The sequence below is a fragment of the Scylla paramamosain genome, chromosome 27 (assembly GCF_035594125.1).
Source record: "Scylla paramamosain isolate STU-SP2022 chromosome 27, ASM3559412v1, whole genome shotgun sequence".
In the NCBI taxonomy this organism is placed as follows: domain Eukaryota; kingdom Metazoa; phylum Arthropoda; class Malacostraca; order Decapoda; family Portunidae; genus Scylla; species Scylla paramamosain.
The window spans coordinates 12,037,513-12,060,982 of record NC_087177.1 but is presented as its reverse complement, the minus strand read 5'-3'; the positions used below and the strand labels follow the sequence as shown (position 1 = coordinate 12,060,982).

Genomic DNA, 23,470 nt, shown 5'->3' with positions numbered 1-23,470 from the left:
CTCAACCTCGATTACAGCTTGTGCTCAGTTTCATTCAAGCGCGCACTTTGTATATACAGAAGTTATTGACGATGCCTATGCAGGTATGCGTCAAATTACCAGACTAAATGAGATTGTTCAGAATAATGGTTATTCCAGTGACAGCTTGATGTGTAAATTGTGTTTAAGTGTGATAATAACGTTGTTTGATTGATGTCATAATACCATGGTTCATTTATTTATTCATTTGTTTATCTTATTTTTTAGGCAAATAAAAGGAAACATCAGAAAATATTTCGTTTTAACTTTTAGATTACACACACACACACACACACACACACACACACACACACACACACACCTTTATACACATCACAGCAGATGATGATGAGAGTATCAGAACATCAGCTGTTTGGAAAGCCCTGGTGACCATTTCATTCTGTTTGATTCTAAATTAATCTTACAGGATGGTCTGTCATTGATGGTGGTCTCTGAATACACCACGAGGACTAAGCAAGTAAGTTTCCGAGTTGAAATGATAAAGAAGATCAGACAAATTTATGGATGTGGATGATAGTAAGAATTGGTAAGAATGTTTTAGGAACTGCCACGCGTAGGCCTGATGGTTTGACGGTTCCTTGCAGCTTCTGCTATTTTCTTATGTTCATATAATGCATTCCATTACTATAACAAACTAAACGCTACTCCACGTTTTTTTTTATTTTTTTTTTATGCAGCTAAATGTAAAAGTCGTGTTTTGATAGATACATTTTTTTTTTTTTTATATATATATACTTCGTGCTTTTATAAGATAAAATTATGATAGCCTGTTGTGTGAGCTGCCTTCAAGCCACTTCATCACCATTATCATCATCAACAGCACCCTGCAATGACAGCACCACAGGGCAAAAGCCTTCCCCACTGATTAAAGGGAATAGCTGGATTACTTAAATTATGTAATTCGCCGTATAGGTCATCTTGGTGGAGTTGTCACATTCCAAGGTTACGACTCCTGTGCTTACGAGCCGTAAACAATCTCTTCATTATAAGATAAGGCTACTGTGCAGAGAAAAGTCCAGACTGTCGCCATCCCAGAGGGATTCGATCCATGGATCTCTTGTTTGTGAGTCGGACACGCTGAGTACTTCTCACAATTTTATTAAGGTTTATTTGTCTACAGCCCGCATACATCAGGCTGCACTTGCCACTCAGTGTTACAACGCTTGCTTGCTGGCCGAGGAACCCTAAAGCGGGTATCAAACTAACACTTGCATCATCGACCTCCCTTCAAAGTGGGACGCTTGGGTCTTAAAGGGGGTTTTACACGGGGTAATTCACAGCTGCTTGCAGCCGGGAGTGTGCAGCCGGAAGTGAAATGCAGCCGGGGTTTGCAGAATTGCCGGAGCAGCCAGGAAACCACTCTGTCGGTCTGTTCGGCTGCAATCCCGGCAATTTTCCAAGGTCAAATGAGAATAACTATCAAAGTAAAATAGAAAATAGGAAGAATATTGTTGTCACCAGAATCTCATGCACTTTATATATCTGTCCGGAACCATGCCAAGTCTGTTCTCCAACTAGCCAAAAACTCTTTCATCAATAGAAAGTGTCAAAATCTTTCAAGATCTAACTCCCCTCTTTACTTCTGTCATCTAGCCAAAAATATGTCCAATAACTTTGCTTTTTCTTCTTTCCCTCCTTTATTTCAACCAGATGGCACCACTGCTATCACATCTATCTCTAAAGCTGAACTCTTCGCTCAAACCTTTGCTAAAAACTCTACTTTGGACGATTCTGGGCTTGATCCTCTCTCTCCTCCACCCTCTGACTACTTCATACTACCTATTAAAATTCTTCACAATGATATTTTCCATGCCCTCGTTGGCCTTAACCCTCGGAAGGATTATAGACTTGATTGGGTCCCTCCTATTGTTCTCCGAAACTGCGCCTTGCATCTTGCCTAGTCAAACTCTTTCAACTCTGTCAACATCTACCTTTCCTTCTTGCTGGAAGTTTGCCTATATTCAGACTGTTCCTAAAAATGGTGACCGTTCTAATCCTTCAAAATACCGTCCTATTGCTTTAATTTTCTGCCTATCTAAAGTTTTTTAATCTATCCTCAACAGGAAGATTTTTAAACATCTATCACTTCACAACCTTCTATCTAATCGCCAGTATGGGTTCCATCAAATCCGCTCTACTGGTGATCTTCTGGCTTTCCTTACTGAGTCTTGGTCATCCTCTTTTAGAGATTTTGGTGAAACTTTTGTTGTTGCCTTGGACATATCAAAAGCTTCTGATAGTCTGGCACAAAGCTTTGATTTCCAAACTATCCTCCAACGTCTTCTATCCTTCTCTGTGTAACTTCATCTCAAGTTTCCTTTCTGACTGTTCTATTACTGCTGTGGCAGACGGTCACTGTTATTCTCCTAAATCTATAATAGTGGTGTTCCTCAGAGTTCTGTCCTGTCACCCACTCTCTTTCTATTATTCATCGATGGTCTTCTAAACCAAACTTCTTGTCCTATCCACTCCTACGCTGATGATACCACCCTGCACTTTTCCACGTCTTTTCATAGACGTCCAACCCTTCAGGAAGTAAACATTTCATGGAGGGAAGCCACAGAACGCCTGATTTCTGATCTCTCTAAAATTTCTGATTGGGGCAAAACAAACTTGGTATTGTTCAATGCCTCAAAACTAAATTCCTCCATCTATCAACTCGACACAACTTTCCAGACAACTATCCCCTCTTCTTCAGTGACACTCAACTGTCCCCCTCTTCTACGCTGAACATTCTCGGTCTATCCTCTTCTTATAATCTAAACTGGAAACTTCACATCTCATCTCTAGCTAAAGTAGCTTTTATGAAGTTAGGCGTTCTGAGACGTCTCCGTTAGTTTTTCTCACCCTCAGTTGCTAATTCTGTAGAAGGGCCTTATCCGTCCTTGTATTTTCTGTAGTCAGACAATACAGGTGATTTATGAGAATCGCACTTAATGCTGCAGGTGGCCGTCGCCTTATTTATCAGCGACCAAGCCGGAGTTGCGGACTAAATGGCATCAAGTTCGTCTCACCTTAGTGCGCCATTCGGCACACTAACATTTAATTTAATTTAACCAAACTTCATGCCAACCAGACTGCAAGGATTCTCCCGCACTCTCATGAACTACGCATGATTATTTTACCAGAGGCGTGGACCTAATGGCTGTGAGGTGCGGATTACAACAGTTGCAGGAACCTATGCTCATGATGCACACCTATTTTATTGATACCGATGACAACCGTCATGATTTTGCAAGTTTCCATAAGTACAAATAATTACTTATATTTTGTAAGTATGCCTGTTGTCATGAGTGAGAAATGACTACATTTATTTCATATATTAAATATATAGTAAAAGTTTAAATGTTAGGCTACTCTTATAAGGTAGTAGATTGTGTATGTGTATGTGTGGGGGTGGATTGTCAATAAGCGACGTGGTGGTCGAGTGTTAGGTCAGTCCCAAATGAACGAAAGGCGTAGGTGCAGTACACACATTGAGGAAAATCACCCACAAACAAGTCGAACTGTGTTACTTATGAACAAAATAAAGAGATTTACACTGAAATATTTTGTAGTCAGCTTCCTTATGTTGAAGGAAAGTAATGTAATTTTGCTTTCATGTGTTTATTTTTTTTAATACTACTTATTTTTTATTTTTTTTTAATACTACTTATTTTAATACTACTTATTTCGCTACTTGATGCTGCCTTAATAGGAAGCAAAAATTAACAAAGAGCAACTAACCATGCAAGAGCTTTACATATGGCAAGATGACTGGATGTACAGTGATGGGAGCTGCATCAAGAACCCGGTGATGACGACCGTGCTGGCACCGTTTTCTCTGCGACATCTGGGGCTGCTGTCTGCCTAACACTGGTGTCACCAGGCACACGGCTGTATGCAAGAGGCGTCTGCACTACATATTCCTAGCTGTGCATCGAAATTCCCGTATGGACAGTGACCATGGATTGTAGGGATCCCTTCATTCAAACACTGGTAATAGTTGGTGCAATTGCGGGGGTCTGGGACCATGCTGTAATTAACTGCGTCATGAGCGGTGCACCGAGGTTTGCAGTCACAGCAGTTATACCTGTCCTTCTGACAAACACTGCCGTCGAAGAATGGCTCCTCTGAGGGACACGTGACCCACTTATCACTGTAGCACATATAATAAATACCACAGTCAACTGGACTTGATATTTTACCGAGGATATCTGAAGAGCAGTCAAAGGAACATTTTTCACATTCAGGAGTACAAGTGACGGAAGAGTCACGGCAGGAGTTGGAAACGATGTCAAAAAACTTGTTTTCCTCGCAGGGGAATGAATATGGGCTGTGTACAAATGAATCGTAACACATATAGTAATTTTTGCAGTTGACAGGATCGGCAGTGAGGTGTGCAACATTACTCTTGGAACAATCTACGACACATCTGTCCAATCCGACGGCACTGCCGATGACCACCTGGAATTAAAGTTATCAGTAATTTCCTGAACATTTGGACAGTAAGGTTACTGTAAACATTTACAAAAAGGTACAGAAGTGTAGCGCAATTATTTTGAGTCTATAAATGTAGAACTGTAAAATGAATGCATGACCACGACTAATGCAGAGAAGGAAACTGTTTATACAAGAACGATGAAAACAGAGTAAAACAAAGGTGTACGAGGTAACAATGCACCAATTTCCAAAAATCTCTGAGGACGCTTGTCTATCACTTACAGCGAGTAGCGCCACAGCAAAGCAAGGACCCATTCTTCCAGGGGGAACCAAAGAAACCACAAGCCAGGTGGTGCTCGAGAAGGTTTCCACAGCCTCAGTATATATATATATGCCACGTGCCACCTTTGGACCACTACTGGTAATCACCCAACACCTGACGCTGTTCATGTCTTTCCCCGGAGTACCGCAATTCTTGTCCGCTATTGCGATCCTTATCCACTCTGAAAGACTAACTCATTTCAATGAATTTCTAGGGAGGTTGGACATCCAAGTTTACAATAAGTGACACCCTGACTCCTTCAGCGTCACATTCCTGGGAATATGGCAAAAAATAATGACCATTACTGTTTAAGCGTTAACTTATCCCTCTCAGAAACAAATCATAGTCGTACAAGACATTTATACATATAGGCGAGGGATTAAAAGAAGATCACAGCATTTGTCTGAGGCGCATCCGCCTGTAAGCGCGCTGGCTGACAGTGGAGGTTGGCAGGTGGATCAGGAGGGAGCGTGGTCGTCTGCCCCTGAAGGAGCGGACAGGTGCAGGCTGAGTCTTGCCATACTACAGTGTCCCTTCTCGAAACATATTCGTGACACGTATGGATTTACTACCGTCGATGGTTTATTTAATGGCACGTTTAATAACACAACGTTAAGCATTATGATAAGCTCATCCTTGAATCATCAACCATCTAGTGGCCATGGAGGCACAGCTGTGGTAGGCAGCCGCCCGCCGGTTAATCACCCAACACCTGACGCTGTTCATGTACTCGTATTTGTTGATGAAAGTGGCGCCACACCATGGGCGGGAGGTGGCTGGCCGCGAAGTCGAGGCACTCAGGAGGCTGGCACAAGAGCACCCTGGCGTAAGGGTGATGTTGTCGTCACCGAGGGACACTCTGACAAGCATCATGCCCATCAGGATACTGACCAGGGGATACGTCCCTGCCCGCGTTCCGGCATGGCGGCGGCAACGGTACCTCGGGAATGGCAGCAGTGTTCCCGGAGCGGCGTCTGCTGCGAGGCCCTTGGCCTGAACCACTCCGGTGCCCAAGGAAGGCACGTGGATCAGTGAGCAGTGCAGCAGTTGTTTCACGACGAATGAATTATTCACTCTAACTTTTCTCGTGATTGAAATGTTTGATGCTTAAAGTGTGACATTCTGTTAAAGTTGAAGACAGTTTTTGCAGAGTTATCGTAGCAAAGTTTACAAGAGTTTATATGTAAGTGGAAGTGTTTCTTTTGGGCTATAAATGTGACTCAATTTTTAATAGCATACTTTTACCAAGAAATGTTATTTCTTTCATTAATTCTTTTTTCTTATTACATTAGGGCCCGCTTTTTAAAACGTTTTAGTATTTACTAATACCAATGTAGCCGTTTTCGATTTTTAAACACTTTTTGAGGTTCGCGCTTCGGGGTTAAGTCGACCAAACCTGAAAAAATCGTATTGGAAATGTTGGGAGAACTACCTTTCCCCAACAGCAAACCCCAATGATATTTACCAGTCCTATACAACGGAAAGTTATGTTAGAAATATTAAAATGTACCAGTGTTCCTATGCGAAAGAAAAATTGTATGCATCCCTTAAATTAATAGATTTCGGCGTTCAAAATGCCTCGTTCGGGTGCGTTTGGGAGACTGCGTCTGCAACCCGAGAGCTATGGTTTGTTTACGGCCAGCGTCCACTGTCACCTGACGAATCCCGGTATTGTTTTACTTCTCCAAGAGTCTAAACATGGCTTTTCCTACCTTTACCAGACAGCGCTTCTCATTCTGAGTAATTTGAACCCCATATATATCCGCCGCTAATTATTTATAATGCTGAAAGTAAATTTAAAGTTTAGTTAGGTAAAGTTAGGTTTAGTTTGGTTATGGAGGTTATTTTTGACTGATATTGCTCCTAGAGCAAGCACGGCCACCATTCGTTAGTATGAGGGTAAAGAAAATATCAGCAGTATCATTATAACTCCCACATATCATGTACTCGTATTATAAAATTTCCCACTCGTCTCTTGGATGGCGATTCCGCTGGCCTCCACATAGGTACGTGCACTTTCAACTTTTAAAATACTCGTAAGTAGATGAATTTTCACATTTCTTTTCATACTGTACAAAAATAAATAACTCACGCGTCTCTACGTACACGTTCAGTGAGAAACGCTCATTATTAATTACATTGCAAGCCAATCAATCCACTTCCGCGATCGCTCCGAACATCACCATACAATCACAGATTCCTTCACTGTTATATGTTGTATGATGATTTTGAAGTCATGTATGGATAGATCAACTCTTTCTTTAGCTATAGATAGAAAAAAAATACAAAAGTCGATCTAATGAGAAATATAAAATTCGGCAACTTTTCCTTGTCGTTGTGGGAACCAGAGCTGAGCTGCCAACTTGTGCGGAAAGCTTAGTATTTACTAACTCGACTAATTATTTACTAACTCAAATTTTTAACGAACGCGACTGTGGGATTAGTAAAACCAAATACGACCGTGTGGCTTATTGGTTCGTAATTACTAATACGACGTTTAAAAAAGCTGGTCTAGGATATTAGTGTAAGCGCTTGGTCTTTCTGAATGTCTGTCTGTCTGTTTGTCTGTCTGTTTGTCAGTTTTGGACTCACAACAAACCTCTCTAACTGACTGTCTTCAGTCTCTCTCTCTCTCTCTCTCTCTCTCTCTCTCTCTCTCTCTCTCTCTCTCTCTCTCTCTCTCTCTCTCTCTCTCTGTTCACGGCAATGTTGCATCTGTTACTATTCTTGCCGTACACACACACACACACACACACACACACCTTTATACTCCTCGACAGGAAATTATTTATTTTTATTTTTATTTAAGAGGAGCACTGACCTCAGGCAATAAAAGGGATAATTATCTTGAAAGTTCCCTCTTAAAGGAGTTTAAGTCATAGTAAGGAGGAAACAGAAGGAGGCAGGGCGTTTTAGAGTATATCAGAAATAAGGATGAATGATTGAGAATATTGGTTAATTCTTGCACTGGAGAGATGGCGAAAATAAGATAAGAGAAAGTAGAGTGTTGTGCAGTTACAGTAAGGTGCATTACTAAACCTTCTCCTCAAGAGTCGTCCATCAGAGAGTCACATTCAGTTATCCTTGAAGTGTGGACAAAATAAGCAAGTGAGCGACAGATGTACTAAGTGTTCCTGTTGGAAGCTGTGCCGGCCCAGAGCAGGTCACCGAGGGAGAGTTCTGCCTGTAACAGATCAAACGCTACTTCAGCTCTGTTTATGCAGCTAAATATAAAAGTAGTGTTTCGATATTTTATTTTATTTTAAGTGATTTATTTCGTGCTTTTGTAAGACAAAATTGTGACAGACTGTTGTGTGAGCTGCCTTCAAGCCACTTCACCGTCATCATCACTTCCCCATCATCCTCATCAGCAGCACCCTATAATGACAGCACCAAAGGACAAAAGCCTTCACCAATAGTTAAGGCAAATGCTTAAGCCGCCTCGGCTTACAAACCATACCTGATCTCTTCAGAGTAAGACAGCGCAAACAAGATAAGTGCAAACTGTCGCCATCTGGAAGGGATTCGTCCCAAGGACCTCTTGTTTGTGAGCTGAAGGCATTTACCAATTCTCACAATTTTATTAAGTTTATTTCTCTAGCAGGTTGCACCTGCTAGTAAATGATATCGTGCGCGCTTGGGGCGCTTGGGGCTAAGGTGCACGGATTCAAATCCCAGCCAAGGTTCGAGATTAGGAAGGACGTCCATTCGGAGTAACGGTTCCCAGATATCAAAAGTAAAAGTTCTTCTTTATGAGGCACCGTGCTGGCCATGAGAGAATAGACGAACAGGACGTAAATGTTGAAAAAAAAAAAAAAAGGCGCCAATCAGACAATACAGGTGATTTATGAGAATCGCACTTAATGCTGCAGGTGGCCGTCGCCTTATTTATCAGCGACCAAGCCGGAGTTGCTGACTGAATGGCATCAAGTTCGTCTCACCTTAGTGCGCCATTCGGCACACTAACATTTAATTTAATTTAACCAAACTTCATGCCAACCAGACTGCAAGGATTCTCCCGCACTCTCATGAACTACGCATGATTATTTTACCAGAGGCGTGGACCTAATGGCTGTGAGGTGCGGATTACAACAGTTGCAGGAACCTATGCTCATGATGCACACCTTTTTTGTTGATACCGATGACAACCGTCATGATTTTGCAAGTTTCCATAAGTACAAATAATTACTTATATTTTGTAAGTATGCCTGTTGTCATGAGTGAGAAATGACTACATTTATTTCATATATTAAATATATAGTAAAAGTTTAAATGTTAAGCTACTCTTATAAGGTAGTAGATTGTGTATGTGTATGTGTGGGGGTGGATTGTCAATAAGCGACGTGGTGGTCGAGTGTTAGGTCAGTCCCAAATGAACGAAAGGCGTAGGTGCAGTACAGACATTGAGGAAAATCACTCACAAACAAGTCGAACTGTGTTACTTATGAACAAAATAAAGAGATTTACACTGAAATATTTTGGAAACAGCTTCCTTATGTTGAAGGAAAGTAATATAATTTTGCTTTCATGTGTTTATTTTTTCATGTCATTAACATACTACTTATTTCGCTACTTGATGCTGCCTTAATAGGAAGCAAAAATTAACAAAGAGCAACTAACCATGCAAGAGCTTTACATATGGCAAGATGACTGGATGTACAGTGATGGCAGCTGCATCAAGAACCCGGTGATGACGACCGTGCTGGCACCGTTTTCTCTGCGACATCTGGGGCTGCTGTCTGCCTAACACTGGTGTCACCAGGCACACGGCTGTATGCAAGGGGCGTCTGTACTACATATTCCTAGCTGTGCATCGAAATTCCCGTATGGACAGTGACCATGGATTGTAGGGATCCCTTCATTCAAACACTGGTAATAGTTGGTGCAGTTGCGGGGGTCTGGAACAATGCTGTAATTAACTGCGTCATGAGCGGTGCACCGAGGCTTGCAGTCACAGCAGTTATACTTGTCCTTCTGACAAACACTGCCGTCGAAGAATGGCTCCTCTGAGGGACACGTGACCCATATATCACTATTACATATATAATAAATACCACAGTCAACTGGACTTGATATTTTCCCGAGAACATGTGAAGAGCAGTCAAAGGAACATTTTTCACATTTAGGTGTGCAAGAGTAGGGATAGTCACGGCAGGAGTTGGAAACGATGTCAAAAAACTTGTTACCCTCGCAGGAGAATGGATATGGACTGTGGGTAATGCTATTATAACAAATATAGTAATTTTTGCAGTTGACAGGATCGGCAGTGAAGTGTTCAATGTAACTCTTGGAACAGTCTATGACACATCTGTCCAATCCGACGGCACTGCCGATGACCACCTGGAATGAAAGTTATCAGTAATTTCCTGAACATCTAGACAGTAAGGTTACTGTAAATTTACATAAATGTACAGAAGTACAGCACAATTATTTTGAGCCTATAAATCTTGAATTGCAAACTGAATGCATTACAATCGAGAAACTTTTAGAATATACCACGACTAATGCAGAGAAGGAAACTGTTTATACAAGAACGATGAAAACAGAGTAAAACAAAGGTGTACGAGGTAACAATGCACCAATTTCCAAAAATCTCTGAGGACGCTTGTCTATCACTTACAGCGAGTAGCGCCACAGCAAAGCAAGGACCCATTCTTCCAGGGGGAACCAAAGAAACCACAAGCCAGGTGGTGCTCGAGAAGGTTTCCACAGCCTCAGTATATATATATATGCCACGTGCCACCTTTGGACCACTACTGGTAATCACCCAACACCTGACGCTGTTCATGTCTTTCCCCGGAGTACCGCAATTCTTGTCCGCTATTGCGATCCTTATCCACTCTGAAAGACTAACTCATTTCAATGAATTTCTAGGGAGGTTGGACATCCAAGTTTACAATAAGTGACACCCTGACTCCTTCAGCGTCACATTCCTGGGAATATGGCAAAAAATAATGACCATTACTGTTTAAGCGTTAACTTATCCCTCTCAGAAACAAATCATAGTCGTACAAGACATTTATACATATAGGCGAGGGATTAAAAGAAGATCACAGCATTTGTCTGAGGCGCATCCGCCTGTAAGCGCGCTGGCTGACAGTGGAGGTTGGCAGGTGGATCAGGAGGGAGAGTGGTCGTCTGCCCCTGAAGGAGCGGACAGGTGCAGGCTGAGTCTTGCCATACTACAGTGTCCCTTCTCGAAACATATTCGTGACACGTGTGGATTTACTACCGTCGATGGTTTATTTAATAGCATACCTTCAGCAAGACATGTTTTTTTCATTAATTCTTATTTATGTGTTTTAAGGACGCAATACATTCCATTGGTGGAGCATCCTTTTGGTATCAGATTTTTTTTAAATCTCATCAGTATGCAAATGAGAGGTCAGTGATTTATAGATTATTTTGGATTTAGTGTTTTGTCGTAATACAAGTGAAATTCTAACCGGAATGAAGCATTAGCGGCAAGCAACACAAGAAAGCGCTCGTCATTGTTACACAGGACATAAAGTAATTAAAGCGTGCCTTAGACTGGGAAAAGTGCTGTCCGTCTGTTTGTCTGTCTGTCTGTTTGTTTTGGACCCAAAACAAATCTCTCTAACACCTCCGGGAGCTTAGTGGTCCTGTGCACGTGCGTGAGGTGGTTCAGGCGTTCACAAACCTTCATCCACATTCTTGTGATCTCTTTCCTTTCAACTTATATATATATATATATATATATATATATATATATATATATATATATATATATATATATATATATATATATATATATATATATATATATATATATATATATATATATATATATATATATATATATATATATATATATATATATATATATATATATATATATATATATATATATATATATATTCATTTTATTTGTTTATTATTATTATTATTATTATTATTATTATTATTATTATTATTATTATTATTATTATTAAATTAGGTCATATGTAATCTTTGGGGGTTTGGGACAGTCCAGATTCTCAAGAACATGTGAAACAGAAACGGACAGACGGACAGGCAGATAGGGAAATAATTACAAAGAGGAGCAGTCAGGGATCGAACCGGCAACTCAAAGGGCACGACTCTACTAATCGAGCCATGACGATCGCCATGACCTCGAGCGTCCGGCCACTTCACGCGCAATGCAGTTCAGTGTACCAGTAATATGAAACGTCCTTGGTAAGTACCTCGGACGGCACATGGCAACACACTCGTCCCTCCCCTTTCCAAGGATTGAAGAGCCACTCCTCTCGGGGAGGCGCTGTCATTGTCTACCTCCTTCCCGAGCAGCTCTGCTTCTTAAAATTTCCTGTAATGCTAAAGAACACATTGAATACTATACACAAACTGTTTCTGTATAACAATAAATGTAAACAGTACTCTGATCTGAAGCTCATCCCTAAGCCTGCTTTTCAGTAATGTTCATTTGTGAATAAGAGCAGTGCTTCAAGTCACAGCCCGAATTTTCTTTAGGCGCTGCCATGTCTTTGGCTTTCCCTGTGGCAGCGGACAGCCTGCTCGAACACTCTGCAGTAGGGTTGCAAGAATAATGCCAGGCAACACAGTAAATGATGACTAAAAGGATTGAAGAGAGGAGTTGGATTTCTCTCCTCTGTATTTAATTTCCCACAATGTGACATGATGTCCTATACGACTGCTTCCCTTTAACAGACTAAATGATGTTTGTGGTAAATACTGAAAGTGAAGAGTTCTAAAGATATGAAGGTACGTCACACTTTCGTTCAAATTTTACTATTCTGAACAAAATTCTAAAGTCTAGCAAAAGCTTGGCACGTCGTAACGCTGGATAATGATGAGCCATGAAGCCTCGTGGGCGCCGAGCGTTCATTGCATCAGCAATGCTAGATTCTTTCCGCGGGGGATGCGCCGCAAAGTCTGAAGGACCCAGAATGGCCACCAAGTATCAGATTCAAGCGTACCTGACGAAGGTTCTGGCGGGTACCAGCAAGCTCTGTCGTCATCAGGTGGTTGCTTATCACGCTTACCTCTACTAACTGTATATGACATAAACCTCTGATACGAAAATAATGTTCTCACTATAGAAGCCATACTTTTGTAAAGAAAAGGAAACTGGAAGTGGCAGATCCAGTTTTGCTTTTATTAAGAGCCAAATTCGTTCTTTAATAACAAAAAGAAAAAAAAACATTCCTCTGATAGCATAGCAATGCATGTGAAACTATTCTCTTTTTATTGTTTATTGTCTGCATGTGTCAGGTTGCGTTAGGTAACCTTACATGGCCACGCGATACTGAGAACGAGCCTTAAGACTGCAGGTGACCACCGCCTTACATTTATCAGCGTGTGACCCGGACCCAACGCAAGCACAGCGCTACCGCCGCCGCCACCGCCGGCACCACCGCCGCCACCGCCGCCACCGCCACCGTCGCCTCCACCACAGCCTTACATTTATCAGCGTGTGACGCGGACCCAACCCAAACACAGCGCTACCGCCGCCACCGCCACCGCCACCACCGCCGCCGCCGCTGCCGCCACCGCCGCCTCCACCGCCTCCACCGTCGCCACCAATTCTACACGTTGAGGAGGAAAGCATGTTAAAACTCCAATAAACAATACCTGAACATAAACATGACAAAGATGTATGCACACAACTCGTTCTTGGGAACCAGTGAGAGTTATTTATCAACAAAGACTTAAGAAGGCCAGGAAAAAAATCATCTTAATTTATATCTAACTTCGTCACAGACATGAACACACTGCTCAGCGTGGCGATCAAAGTATCGCCTTGGGAGGCAAGGTCTGTGGGGCGATATCGTACTGCTGCTGTGCGTTAGTTATTGGCTTCGCCGAAATTAAATAGAACATAATGTTGCCTCTCGCGGGAGATAGCCTCACCAGCTTTTGTGGCAAGCAAAGGACCAAAGAAAAAAAAAAATATATATATATATATATATATATATATATATATATATATATATATATATATATATATATATATATATATATATATATATATATATATATATATATATTGTGCGTGGGAGAATACTTATGGTCTGAAATAAAAATAGGTGAAAATGAACATTTACATAAAAAGAATACACATCCTAAGAATCATGTTTATCACCAAGGTAATTACGTAGTTCTGCAGATCTGGATACTAACTCTGGGAAATCAGAATACTGCATACAATATTGGCTTCAGGACAATAACTGTAAATAAAGTTTGATACCCAATTCATTACACATTCAACAAAATAACACTTTCAGTGTTTCTGACTGTCCAAGGTAGGAGCGTTACGTTCTGTGGGGGCGTAAGCAGTTTCTAAACGGGAGAGAAAATGAAATAAGTAAATGATGCGTAGCACCGCATTCAGGGAAGGTTTCCAAGAATACATCTTTAGAAGTGCCGCTCAAGACATGCTTTAAATGAGTTCCTGTCCTTTTGTTCCTTCATTAAATGATAATTTTTCATATGTCGACGTGATGATTTAAATAATATTCATATTAATTAACGGTGCAACATTTAATCACATTCAGTTCTGTTTTTCCGTGGGAGGGAAAACTTCAGCGGAGGCGTTGTAGGACCGTTCGTTGTTCTCTTTTGTAGGTGGCACCTTATACATACGTCACACGCGGAATGTAGATGCGTGATCATATTCTGAATCCAGGCACTTAATCACTACATCGTCTTGTTTCCGCAGCATTAAACAGGCTGTAGTAAAAATTGTTGGGTTTACAAGGCTGTTTTCATGACTAAACATATTTCAACAAAATTTCTCCATCATCAGTAATAAAAAACACTCATGAGAACCCAACTAATTCTCTCTGTGGTCTTTGAAAGGAATCATTATGAGAGAATATAAGAACATGAGGGAAGCTGCAAGAAGCCAGTCGACTTACAAGTAGCATTATATATATATATATATATATATATATATATATATATATATATATATATATATATATATATATATATATATATATATATATATATATATATATATATATATATATATATATATATATATATATATATATATATATATATATATATATATATATATATATATATATATATATATATATATATATATATATATATATATATATATATATATATATATATATATATATATATATATATATATATATATATATATATATATATATATATATATATATATATATATATATATATATATATATATATATATATATATATATATATATATATATATATATATATATATATATATATATATATATATATATATATATATATATATATATATATATATATATATATATATATATATATATATATATATATATATATATATATATATATATATATATATATATATATATATATATATATATATATATATATATATATATATATATATATATATATATATATATATATATATATATATATATATATATATATATATATATATATATATATATATATATATATATATATATATATATATATATATATATATATATATATATATATACAGATATGTTTAAAACATACCTGTCTGTATCCATCTATCATCACTATCCATAAATTTGTCTATTATTTTCAAAATTCTCTGTTAACTCGGCACTAACAACCTTATTACTGAGCCTTTTTTTTTTTTAATGTAAGAGGACCACTGGCCTAGGGAAACAAAAAAAATTGAATAAAAAAGGTTCACTTGATGCTAGTTCTCATAGAGATTACCCCTGAGCCTAGAATAATCATCTGCCAGTCAATTAAAGAACTAATCTCTTCTTGTTTTAAGTATAGCTTCATCAGGCTTGAAGCCGTTGTTTCTAGTCCTATCCGGATTTAGTTTGTCACCCTTGTTACACCCCCATGCCACGCTGATACCTTCATCAGGTCCCATTTTAATGCTAGTTTTAATTTGAAAGTTTCTGTCTCCTCCAGTAAGAAATATTTTGTATTCATAGTCATTATTAGTCATTTATAGTCATTATCCGTTTTTTTAATATAAGGACCAGAACTGACGTCATAAACAGACCAAGTGGTCTCTGACCGATGCCAAATGCAACTTTAATATTACTTCTGGCCTACTACTTTTAACGCTCTCGGGGATGAATGTATATATAATCTGCATGATTAGGCCAGTGCCAGTAAGCGTGCCACGGTTAGCGTTAAAGTTCTTTTAATATTAAAGTTCAGTTTAGTTTTCTTTAATTATCATTTGTTTGATTGTTTTTCATCTGTAGTTTATGTGTTACAACTTTAGTTGTTAAAAGTAAAGGTAGCTACCACCAGCCATGGGTTTATGCCTAATATATATATATATATATATATATATATATATATATATATATATATATATATATATATATATATATATATATATATATATATATATATATATATATATATATATATATATATATATATATATATATATATATATATATATATCTGTGTGGTATGGTAGCGTTGTTCTTATTAATCAGCCGGTTTTCTATAAAGTCCTAGAAAACACCATGACAAAAAAAAAAAATTTTTATTTGATGTAAGTATCTATATAAAATAACAAAGGCTTTATATTATTTTTCTCTAAATACACAATGATTTATCTAGTAGCTTATGCTGTTAGCTTGGAGTTGTGGGACCCTTATACTAGGAAAAGTAACAATGCCCTTAATCAGTTCACGGAAAATTTTTTAAGAAAATAATTTACAATAAGTTAATCTAAGTGTGGCCAGAAGCTATCCTAACCCTGGGTTAGATTAATTTTTAGTACTGAGCATCCGAAGTCAGTTTGCTTGTTACATCAAAATATGTTGTGCATCATTGGTGTGTTGACTAATACCTAATCCCAGGAAAATTTACCTATCCAATCTGAATTCTAGGTTTTCACTCTGAAAATATTTGCCTTAAAACTAAATAGATAACTGACCAGGAAATTTATATATTCTCTATGTCAACCAAACATTCTGTTACCGTCTGACACAAGTAATTATTTGATAACAGGCACAAATGATTATTTCCATATAGACAAGTTTTGTAAAGAATATAAAATCTCCTGGACAAAGTCACGTACCTGTCGACAACCAGTCACTTTAACGTCTGAGTCCGCTGTCAGGAGCCAGGCCTTATATGGACCGCATAACATTACAAACTAGTTCCTTCCACCATGATTAATATATATTTTTTCCAAAGTCCCTAAAAGTTTATACTCCTCCTCTGCTCTCAATTTGTTCTTGAACATTTTAGCTAATGGTTTAACATACTGCCAGACTCCAACACTGTCTATTAACAGATCTAGACTTCAAACAATATTCTCAGAATTTCTCCATAATTACACAGAATTATCATTCCCTACAAATCTATAACATCTTGTGAGAGGGATTTTTTTTTTTTTCATCTGAATGACATAACAAATGTAGGGAAGATTGGTTTTCCGATTTCCCCATAATACTGGCGTCAGCAAGGAAAGATGTATCCTTCTGCGGCAAGCCAAGTTCCTCATCTCAAATGTAATTTGTCAATTTCTAGATTACAATTTCATTTAATATCCTTGTCATTAATTCTGACTGATCTCGAAAAAAAATAAAAAATAAATAAATAAATAAATAAATAAATAAATAAATAAATAAATATATATATATATATATATATATATATATATATATATATATATATATATATATATATATATATATATATATATATATATATATATATTTACGAATCCGAGAAGACGTGGTTCCTTTAGGTTATTCTGACTAAATAATTTTACATGATCATTATTTAAATGAAATCTCCTATTTCTCCTCTATTTAATTTAGTGCGGGCTCTAGGTGCCATGCAGGTCATGCGGCTATTTAGCGGAGCGCAAATATTCCATTCACGAGACAGTATAAAAAAAGCTTTTGAGTGTATATTAATCCCAGTAACACATAAATTGATCTCTTGAGTCTTTATTACATCACATAACAAATATATCAAGTACATTAACAGAGGAAGCCAGTGTTGTGGCCTACGGATTGGGTCTGAGAGTTGTGCCCATGAGGGAGGTGGGGTGGGGGATGAGGGCTGTCGTCACTCCAACGATCAGATCCTCCTGAATGTGGTGTCTTCATACACACGGCTGTATGCAGGGGGCGTTAGGGTTGCATGTTTTTGATTGTGGATCGAAATTACCGGACGGGCAGTGTCCGTGGGTGTTCTGGTCAGGGAATCCAGTGTCTACACACAGATAGAAGTTGGTACAATTGCGGTAGTCTGGGACCATGAGATGATTGGTTACGTCATTGGTAGAACAATGCGACTTGCATGTACAGCAGTGTTGTTCGTCACTCTGACAAATATTCCCATCGTAGAACGTCTTGTCTATAGGACACGTGAACCAAGAACCTGTCTTACAGTCGTAGTAAATATGACAATCGACTGGGTTTGCTATTTTTCCAAGGACAGGAGCAGCGCAGTCGAAGGAACACTTCTCACACTCTGGGGTGCATACATAGCCGAATTCAATACAGGTGTGAGTTAATATATCGAAAAATTTATTACCTTCACAAACGAATGGAAAGTCGCTATGATCATAGGGAGAGTAGCAGATATAATAATTTTTGCAGTTGACAGGGTCTGCGGTGAGGGTAGACCCATGGGTGCAGTCTATGGCACAGATGTCCTTCCCGCGAGAGGTGCTGATCCCCACCTGCGACAAGACAGTGATGTGAGGATTCTTGGTCCAGATAACAAGATTTATGATTATGTTTGTGCACCTCACAGGTGAGGGTCTTTGATAAATATTGATATTTCATTCTCATTTATACTCTAGAACACAATAAGCATGTTAACCTTGACATCTCCGAAGTAATGGCAAGGTGGAACAGTAACGTCTGAGGAAATGAACTGTACCGCTGATGACACAAAAAGGCAGCTATAAAGTTACTAATATTTTAATCATGCTGGAAACTTGCAACCACCTGGAAGCTGCAATGTTGCGAATGTCATGTATCTGTCCACGCCTCCTTACCATGAGCAGAGCCACGACGACGTAAGCACGCATGCTTCGGGGCTGGACGACCACCGCCACGAACAGGGACCAAACGACCCACCAGCCAACGGGCGCTTGCCGAGGGTTCCCTTGGCCCTCTATATATACCGGCGCCCACCCTTGCAGTGCCGCTGGTAATCACCCAGCACCTGACGCAGCCCACGTACTTCCCCAGAGCAACGCAAACTTCATGGAAAGATGTTTAGTTCAAGTAATTTCTAAAGACAACCGACCTTATGACCTCCTTCAGTAGAGGGGAAGTAGATGAGCCATGACAGCAGCTTGGAAAGAAGGAATAAAAGCGTTCACATTCTAGTAGATTTTCTTGACCTTATTGATATTTATATTGATCAACATATCTTCACGCCATCTTGGCTAATTTTAAGGACATTCTATTACGAGTCATTCGAACATTAATTTTATGTTGCTTAGAAATATCTAATAACAAACCAAGTAAAAAAGGACCATTTTTAAAGTCACCAGTTCGGTTCTCCATTCCAGCTACACACGTTGTAGCTGCAACCCTTTGAAGACTTCCTCCAGATCAGCACATCCGTGTTAAAAAAATAAATAAATAAAATAAAGTATAATACGTACAGTTAAAACAATAGACACTCATAAGGATCTTCACTTTGATAAAAAGCTTGTATGGTGAGTGTTATTCACCCTAAGGCCGTCTGCTGGTCTCGTAACACAGCCAAAAGTTCCCCTACGTCTCAAAGTAACCGATTAATTATTGGGTAGGACTGAGACCACTAACACCAGAGTCAGGGACAGTGAGGTCACAACCCCTCGGCTTACATCCCATTCTTACTCATTGACTGTGTGTGTGTGTGTTTATTTTTTCCAACATGCATAGTTACTATAAGGTGATAATGAAAGATTCCCTCATTCAGTTATGGAGCTAAGATTTATTGGTTCTATTGGGATTGCGAGTCAGTGGTTCCTCGCTACTGCTCCGACTTCATGCAGCACTGGGAGGGGAGACCAAATGGAAAGAAGCGTGTGTGTGTGTGTGTGTGTGTGTGTGCGCCAGAGGTCACGTGTACTTGAATCAAGTTCAGTGTCTAGTTAGGTGCCTGCGTGGGCAGGGCTGTGTCCTCAAAGTTAACTAGAGCGTGCTCTCTCTCTCTCTCTCTCTCTCTCTCTCTCTCTCTTGCCATTTTCTTTTTATTTGCCATTTTTTTATCTACTTCTTTGTCTATAACTACAGTAAAGATAACCTTAGTTACCATCAATTTCCATAAAACCACTACAAACAAAACAAATCCATGAAATTTAAAGAGAATGCTTAGAATATCCAGTGTTACTGAAGACCATTCTTGTTTCCAGTAGTGCAACGATGCACCCAAACCTTCCAATCTGCGCAAATGGAGAATGTTACCGAGTCCCTAAGAAATGGATGTGACCAGGCAGCATGTGCAGCTAATGAAGACATCGATGTCGATAATTGCGATAATTGAGAAGTCCTTCAGGTAGTTTCCCACGAAGAAGGAAAACTTCATCACATATCGATGTCTTGATTACTATTGCCTTGGAAACAACAAACAGATTTGCGGTATTCTCAGGATTGCAGAAAAAAATTGACGTGTCGCAATATTAAAACGGTTCCCTTGAGAATAACAACAGGAGGCGTGTGCTAGTTGGTGGCGGTTGTGGCTACAATAATGGCGATGGTGACGTCTGTCTTCAGTTCATTTTTTCTCCACCAAGGTTAGAGAGCGTCGCCAGGATGAGAGAGCACAGCAGGTGATTCTGAAAAGTCTCAGTTTTTAGGTGTTAAGTTGTTCCCCTGGGCTACATTTGGACGAGGAATCTGTGCTGGAGTGCGGCTGAATGCTGACATAAAAGTAATGCTGAACTGTTCGGTGGCACAAGAATAAAGTCTAGTATTGATGGATTTCGGATTTTCTTTTAAGAATAAAAGAACATAAGAAAAAAAGGGAAGCTGCAAGAAGCCATCAGGCCTACACGAGGCTGTCTCTGTGTGAAACGTAACTACCTAGTACATATTTCTACCTATCATTCTCGTCCATAATTTTGTCTAATCTTCTTTTAAAACTCCCTAATGACTCGGCATTAACAACCTGATTACTGAGTCTACTTTGTTTAAAGGAATTCATCTGGTACTGATGGAGATGTTTTGCTTGCCACTTACTTGTGTTACTTCTCTAAAATACTTCGTAAACGCAATCCAGAGTCAATGGACACTGAAGGAACAGCCTTGAAATTCAGTTGAAATTCGCATCTTTATTTTCTGCTTATTTCCGTTACTTCGAAATTTTTCACAAACACAACTCGGGAATTACGGAGATTTTATGGAGAGTTCAGAATCAGTAGAACTGGTGCTCGTATTAAGACCACTGAGGACCATATTTAGAAACGCTTTGTTCTTTCACCTCGACTATTTTGAAAGCCAACAGAGATGATTAGCTGAGTTCTCAAGAGTGTTTCTGCTGATGTAATGTAAAACTTTTGTTCATTTATAACTACAACTGTAAAAACAACCTTGAAAAACCCGTATCACTTCACTTCAGTTTTTTTTTTTATTTATTTATTTTTTTTTAAGTAGTGGAGGTGCGGCGCAGAAGTGTTTCAGAATATGGTGCTTAGTGTACTTGAGGGAGCAAGAGGACCCGATAAGATGCTAGGTAGTTCGTCTGCACACGCTTCACGCTGGAGGTCTTATAGCCGAGTCTTCGCTGGCGACCTGAGCACAACACTAGAGAGAATCGTATCCTAAAACATTTCAGCATCTTAACTTGACGTCTGTTAACCAGCCCTAGTGGAATATGTTGTATTCAAGAGTGTGTTCATTATCCCACTGATATTTCACTAAGATTTCTGCATCGTCAGTGGGTAAAAATATTCATGAGAACCTGACTTATGATCTTTGCTGGCTTTAAAAACAGGAGAGAACAAAGCATTTAATAAGAATTCTGCATCGTCATTGGGGTAAAAACATCCATGAGAACCTGACTAATGATCACTGCGGCCTCTGAAGACAATCCTTAAAGGGAACAAAGCGTGAATACGGAACACAAAGCCACGGTGATTCCCTTAAGTGTCTCAAATACTGTTCAAGCAAGCCGCTCTGGAACTCTCTGCTTGTTTCTGTTCCTCCCCCTTCCTATGACTTGGACTGTTTAAGGAGAGAAGAATCGAAATGAAATGTCCTCAGTTTTTTTTTTTTTTTTTTGTTATCTTTTATTTATTTATTTATCTTTTGTTATTTTTTGTGGGAGTAGCGATGCAATGAGTTTTATCTCCTAATTTTTGTGCTCCAGGCCGGTTTCCTTTAAGCGCAGGAGAAAAATGCCTTCCCTTCTTGTTCATACTTAACCTTCTTATTGTTAATGCATTCATTCATCAACCTCCTTCACTCTGCCAGTCTCTTCTAACAGGTCTTTAAGTTAAAGAGAGAGAGAGAGAGAGAGAGAGAGAGAGAGAGAGAGAGAGAGAGAGAGAGAGAGAGAGAGAGAGAGAGAGAGAGAGAGAGAGATTATGCAGTCAAGTTCTTATCGTACAATATAATGAGAATTTGATGAAAAGATAAAAGAAAGAAATAAGTAAAGGCTCATGTATATTTCTTTTCTTTAGTAACCCCCTCTATGTGAAATGAATTGAAGAAAATGACAAAGGCGCCGTGGTATAAATGTACTGAAGAAAGAATTACGTCCGGCAGCAGATGAGCGGTGAAAGCCACACAACTTTTTACTATTTTTATGAGGGACTCTGGCCTTGGCCTACCAAAAGAAAGAAAAAAGGCCCACTGAAAGTGCCAGTTCTTAAAGAGTTGAGCCAAAAGAATTTCCCAAAATTAGAGAAGTGTTTCGAAACTTCCCTTTTGAAAGAGTCCAAGACAAAGGTAGGGAGAAATACAGAAGCAGACAGAGAGCTTCAGTGTTTACTAATAAAAGAGAGAATTCATGAGGTGTGTGCAGCACCTTACTCGCTACAGGAAAGTGAATGCTGTGAAAGCATCATATAATAGTGCAACAAGGCAATACACACTGCTGCTGAAGCTATTCCCTCCCTTTAATCTCCCTCGCCCCCTCCCTCACCTCAGGCAGCGTATCTCATCACTTGCCGATATATACAAACAGGTGTGGCGGCTCCCAGCTCTTATTCATGCGCTGGTTCGCCGCGCAAATACTCTCCTGCCACTCTGCTCCTGTTTCCTTCAGGGATGCTGCTGCACACACTGGCTCTCGCTGTAATCCTCCTGCTGGTGAGTAAGGCCTTGGAGGTCACGTGAGGTGTCCCAGCACTACTCAGTGTGCTATCAGTCAGACTTCCTCGCTACATGAACTCTGGTTAAATTTTGCCATGACCAATTAAAATTCAAGTCTAACAAAGATGATGTCACAGTTAGTATTTAGAATATCTATCATCGCTTCAGCAGACTTGAATACTTCTGAAAAACTATGTGTATGGCACCATGTCACTGCGACGATGCATCACTCCTTCACATGTTGCAGGTTCAGGTGGAAGACACGGCAGGGACCATATCGCCGTGCCAGGTGGATTGCCGCCACTATGGGTCAGCACTCGGGAACTTGGCTGACGATCCCTTCCACTGCAACATGTATTATGTGTGCTTCGATTGGTTCACCTATAGCACGATCCCGTTCACTTGTCCTGACGGGCAA

At 39.4% G+C, this 23,470-nt stretch overlaps 2 protein-coding genes and 2 long non-coding RNA genes across 5 annotated transcripts; 1 reads left to right on the top strand and 3 right to left on the bottom strand.

The window, feature by feature from the left end:
• Window positions 1-68: 68 nt before the first annotated feature.
• On the top strand, window positions 69-23,455 carry LOC135114226 (uncharacterized). Of its 2 annotated transcripts, XR_010275449.1 has the most exons (4): window positions 69-83; window positions 446-496; window positions 22,925-23,049; window positions 23,300-23,455. It is a non-coding gene; the product is annotated as an uncharacterized LOC135114226 (long non-coding RNA). The 2 variants fall into 2 exon arrangements; XR_010275448.1 differs by lacking the exons at window positions 69-83; window positions 446-496 and adding an exon at window positions 20,805-20,823.
• On the bottom strand, window positions 3,630-5,881 carry LOC135114494 (uncharacterized). The gene is made up of 2 exons (XM_064030392.1): window positions 4,744-5,881; window positions 3,630-4,485 (listed from the first exon to the last, which is right to left on the bottom strand). Exons 1-2 carry the CDS (start codon window positions 4,909-4,911, stop codon window positions 3,901-3,903), a joined length of 753 nt encoding a protein of 250 aa, XP_063886462.1. The 5' UTR covers window positions 4,912-5,881; the 3' UTR covers window positions 3,630-3,900.
• LOC135114493 (uncharacterized) lies at window positions 9,301-10,552 on the bottom strand. The gene is made up of 2 exons (XM_064030391.1): window positions 10,404-10,552; window positions 9,301-10,123 (listed from the first exon to the last, which is right to left on the bottom strand). Exons 1-2 carry the CDS (start codon window positions 10,434-10,436, stop codon window positions 9,539-9,541), a joined length of 618 nt encoding a protein of 205 aa, XP_063886461.1. The 5' UTR covers window positions 10,437-10,552; the 3' UTR covers window positions 9,301-9,538.
• On the bottom strand, window positions 17,721-19,242 carry LOC135114492 (uncharacterized). The gene is made up of 2 exons (XR_010275522.1): window positions 18,798-19,242; window positions 17,721-18,476 (listed from the first exon to the last, which is right to left on the bottom strand). It is a non-coding gene; the product is annotated as an uncharacterized LOC135114492 (long non-coding RNA).
• Window positions 23,456-23,470: the final 15 nt, after the last annotated feature.

What these genes read in the sequence shown, in the direction of transcription:
- LOC135114494 (XM_064030392.1), bottom strand. Translation starts at nt 4,911, where the DNA reads ATGAACAGCGTCAGGTGTTGGGTGATTACCAGTAGTGGTCCAAAGGTG. An exon ending in TTGCTGTGGCGCTACTCGCT is followed by an intron (nt 4,486 to 4,743) that starts GTAAGTGATAGA and finishes CTTTAATTCCAG; the next exon opens with GTGGTCATCGGCAGTGCCGT.
- LOC135114493 (XM_064030391.1), bottom strand. Translation starts at nt 10,436, where the DNA reads ATGGGTCCTTGCTTTGCTGTGGCGCTACTCGCT. An exon ending in TTGCTGTGGCGCTACTCGCT is followed by an intron (nt 10,124 to 10,403) that starts GTAAGTGATAGA and finishes CTTTCATTCCAG; the next exon opens with GTGGTCATCGGCAGTGCCGT.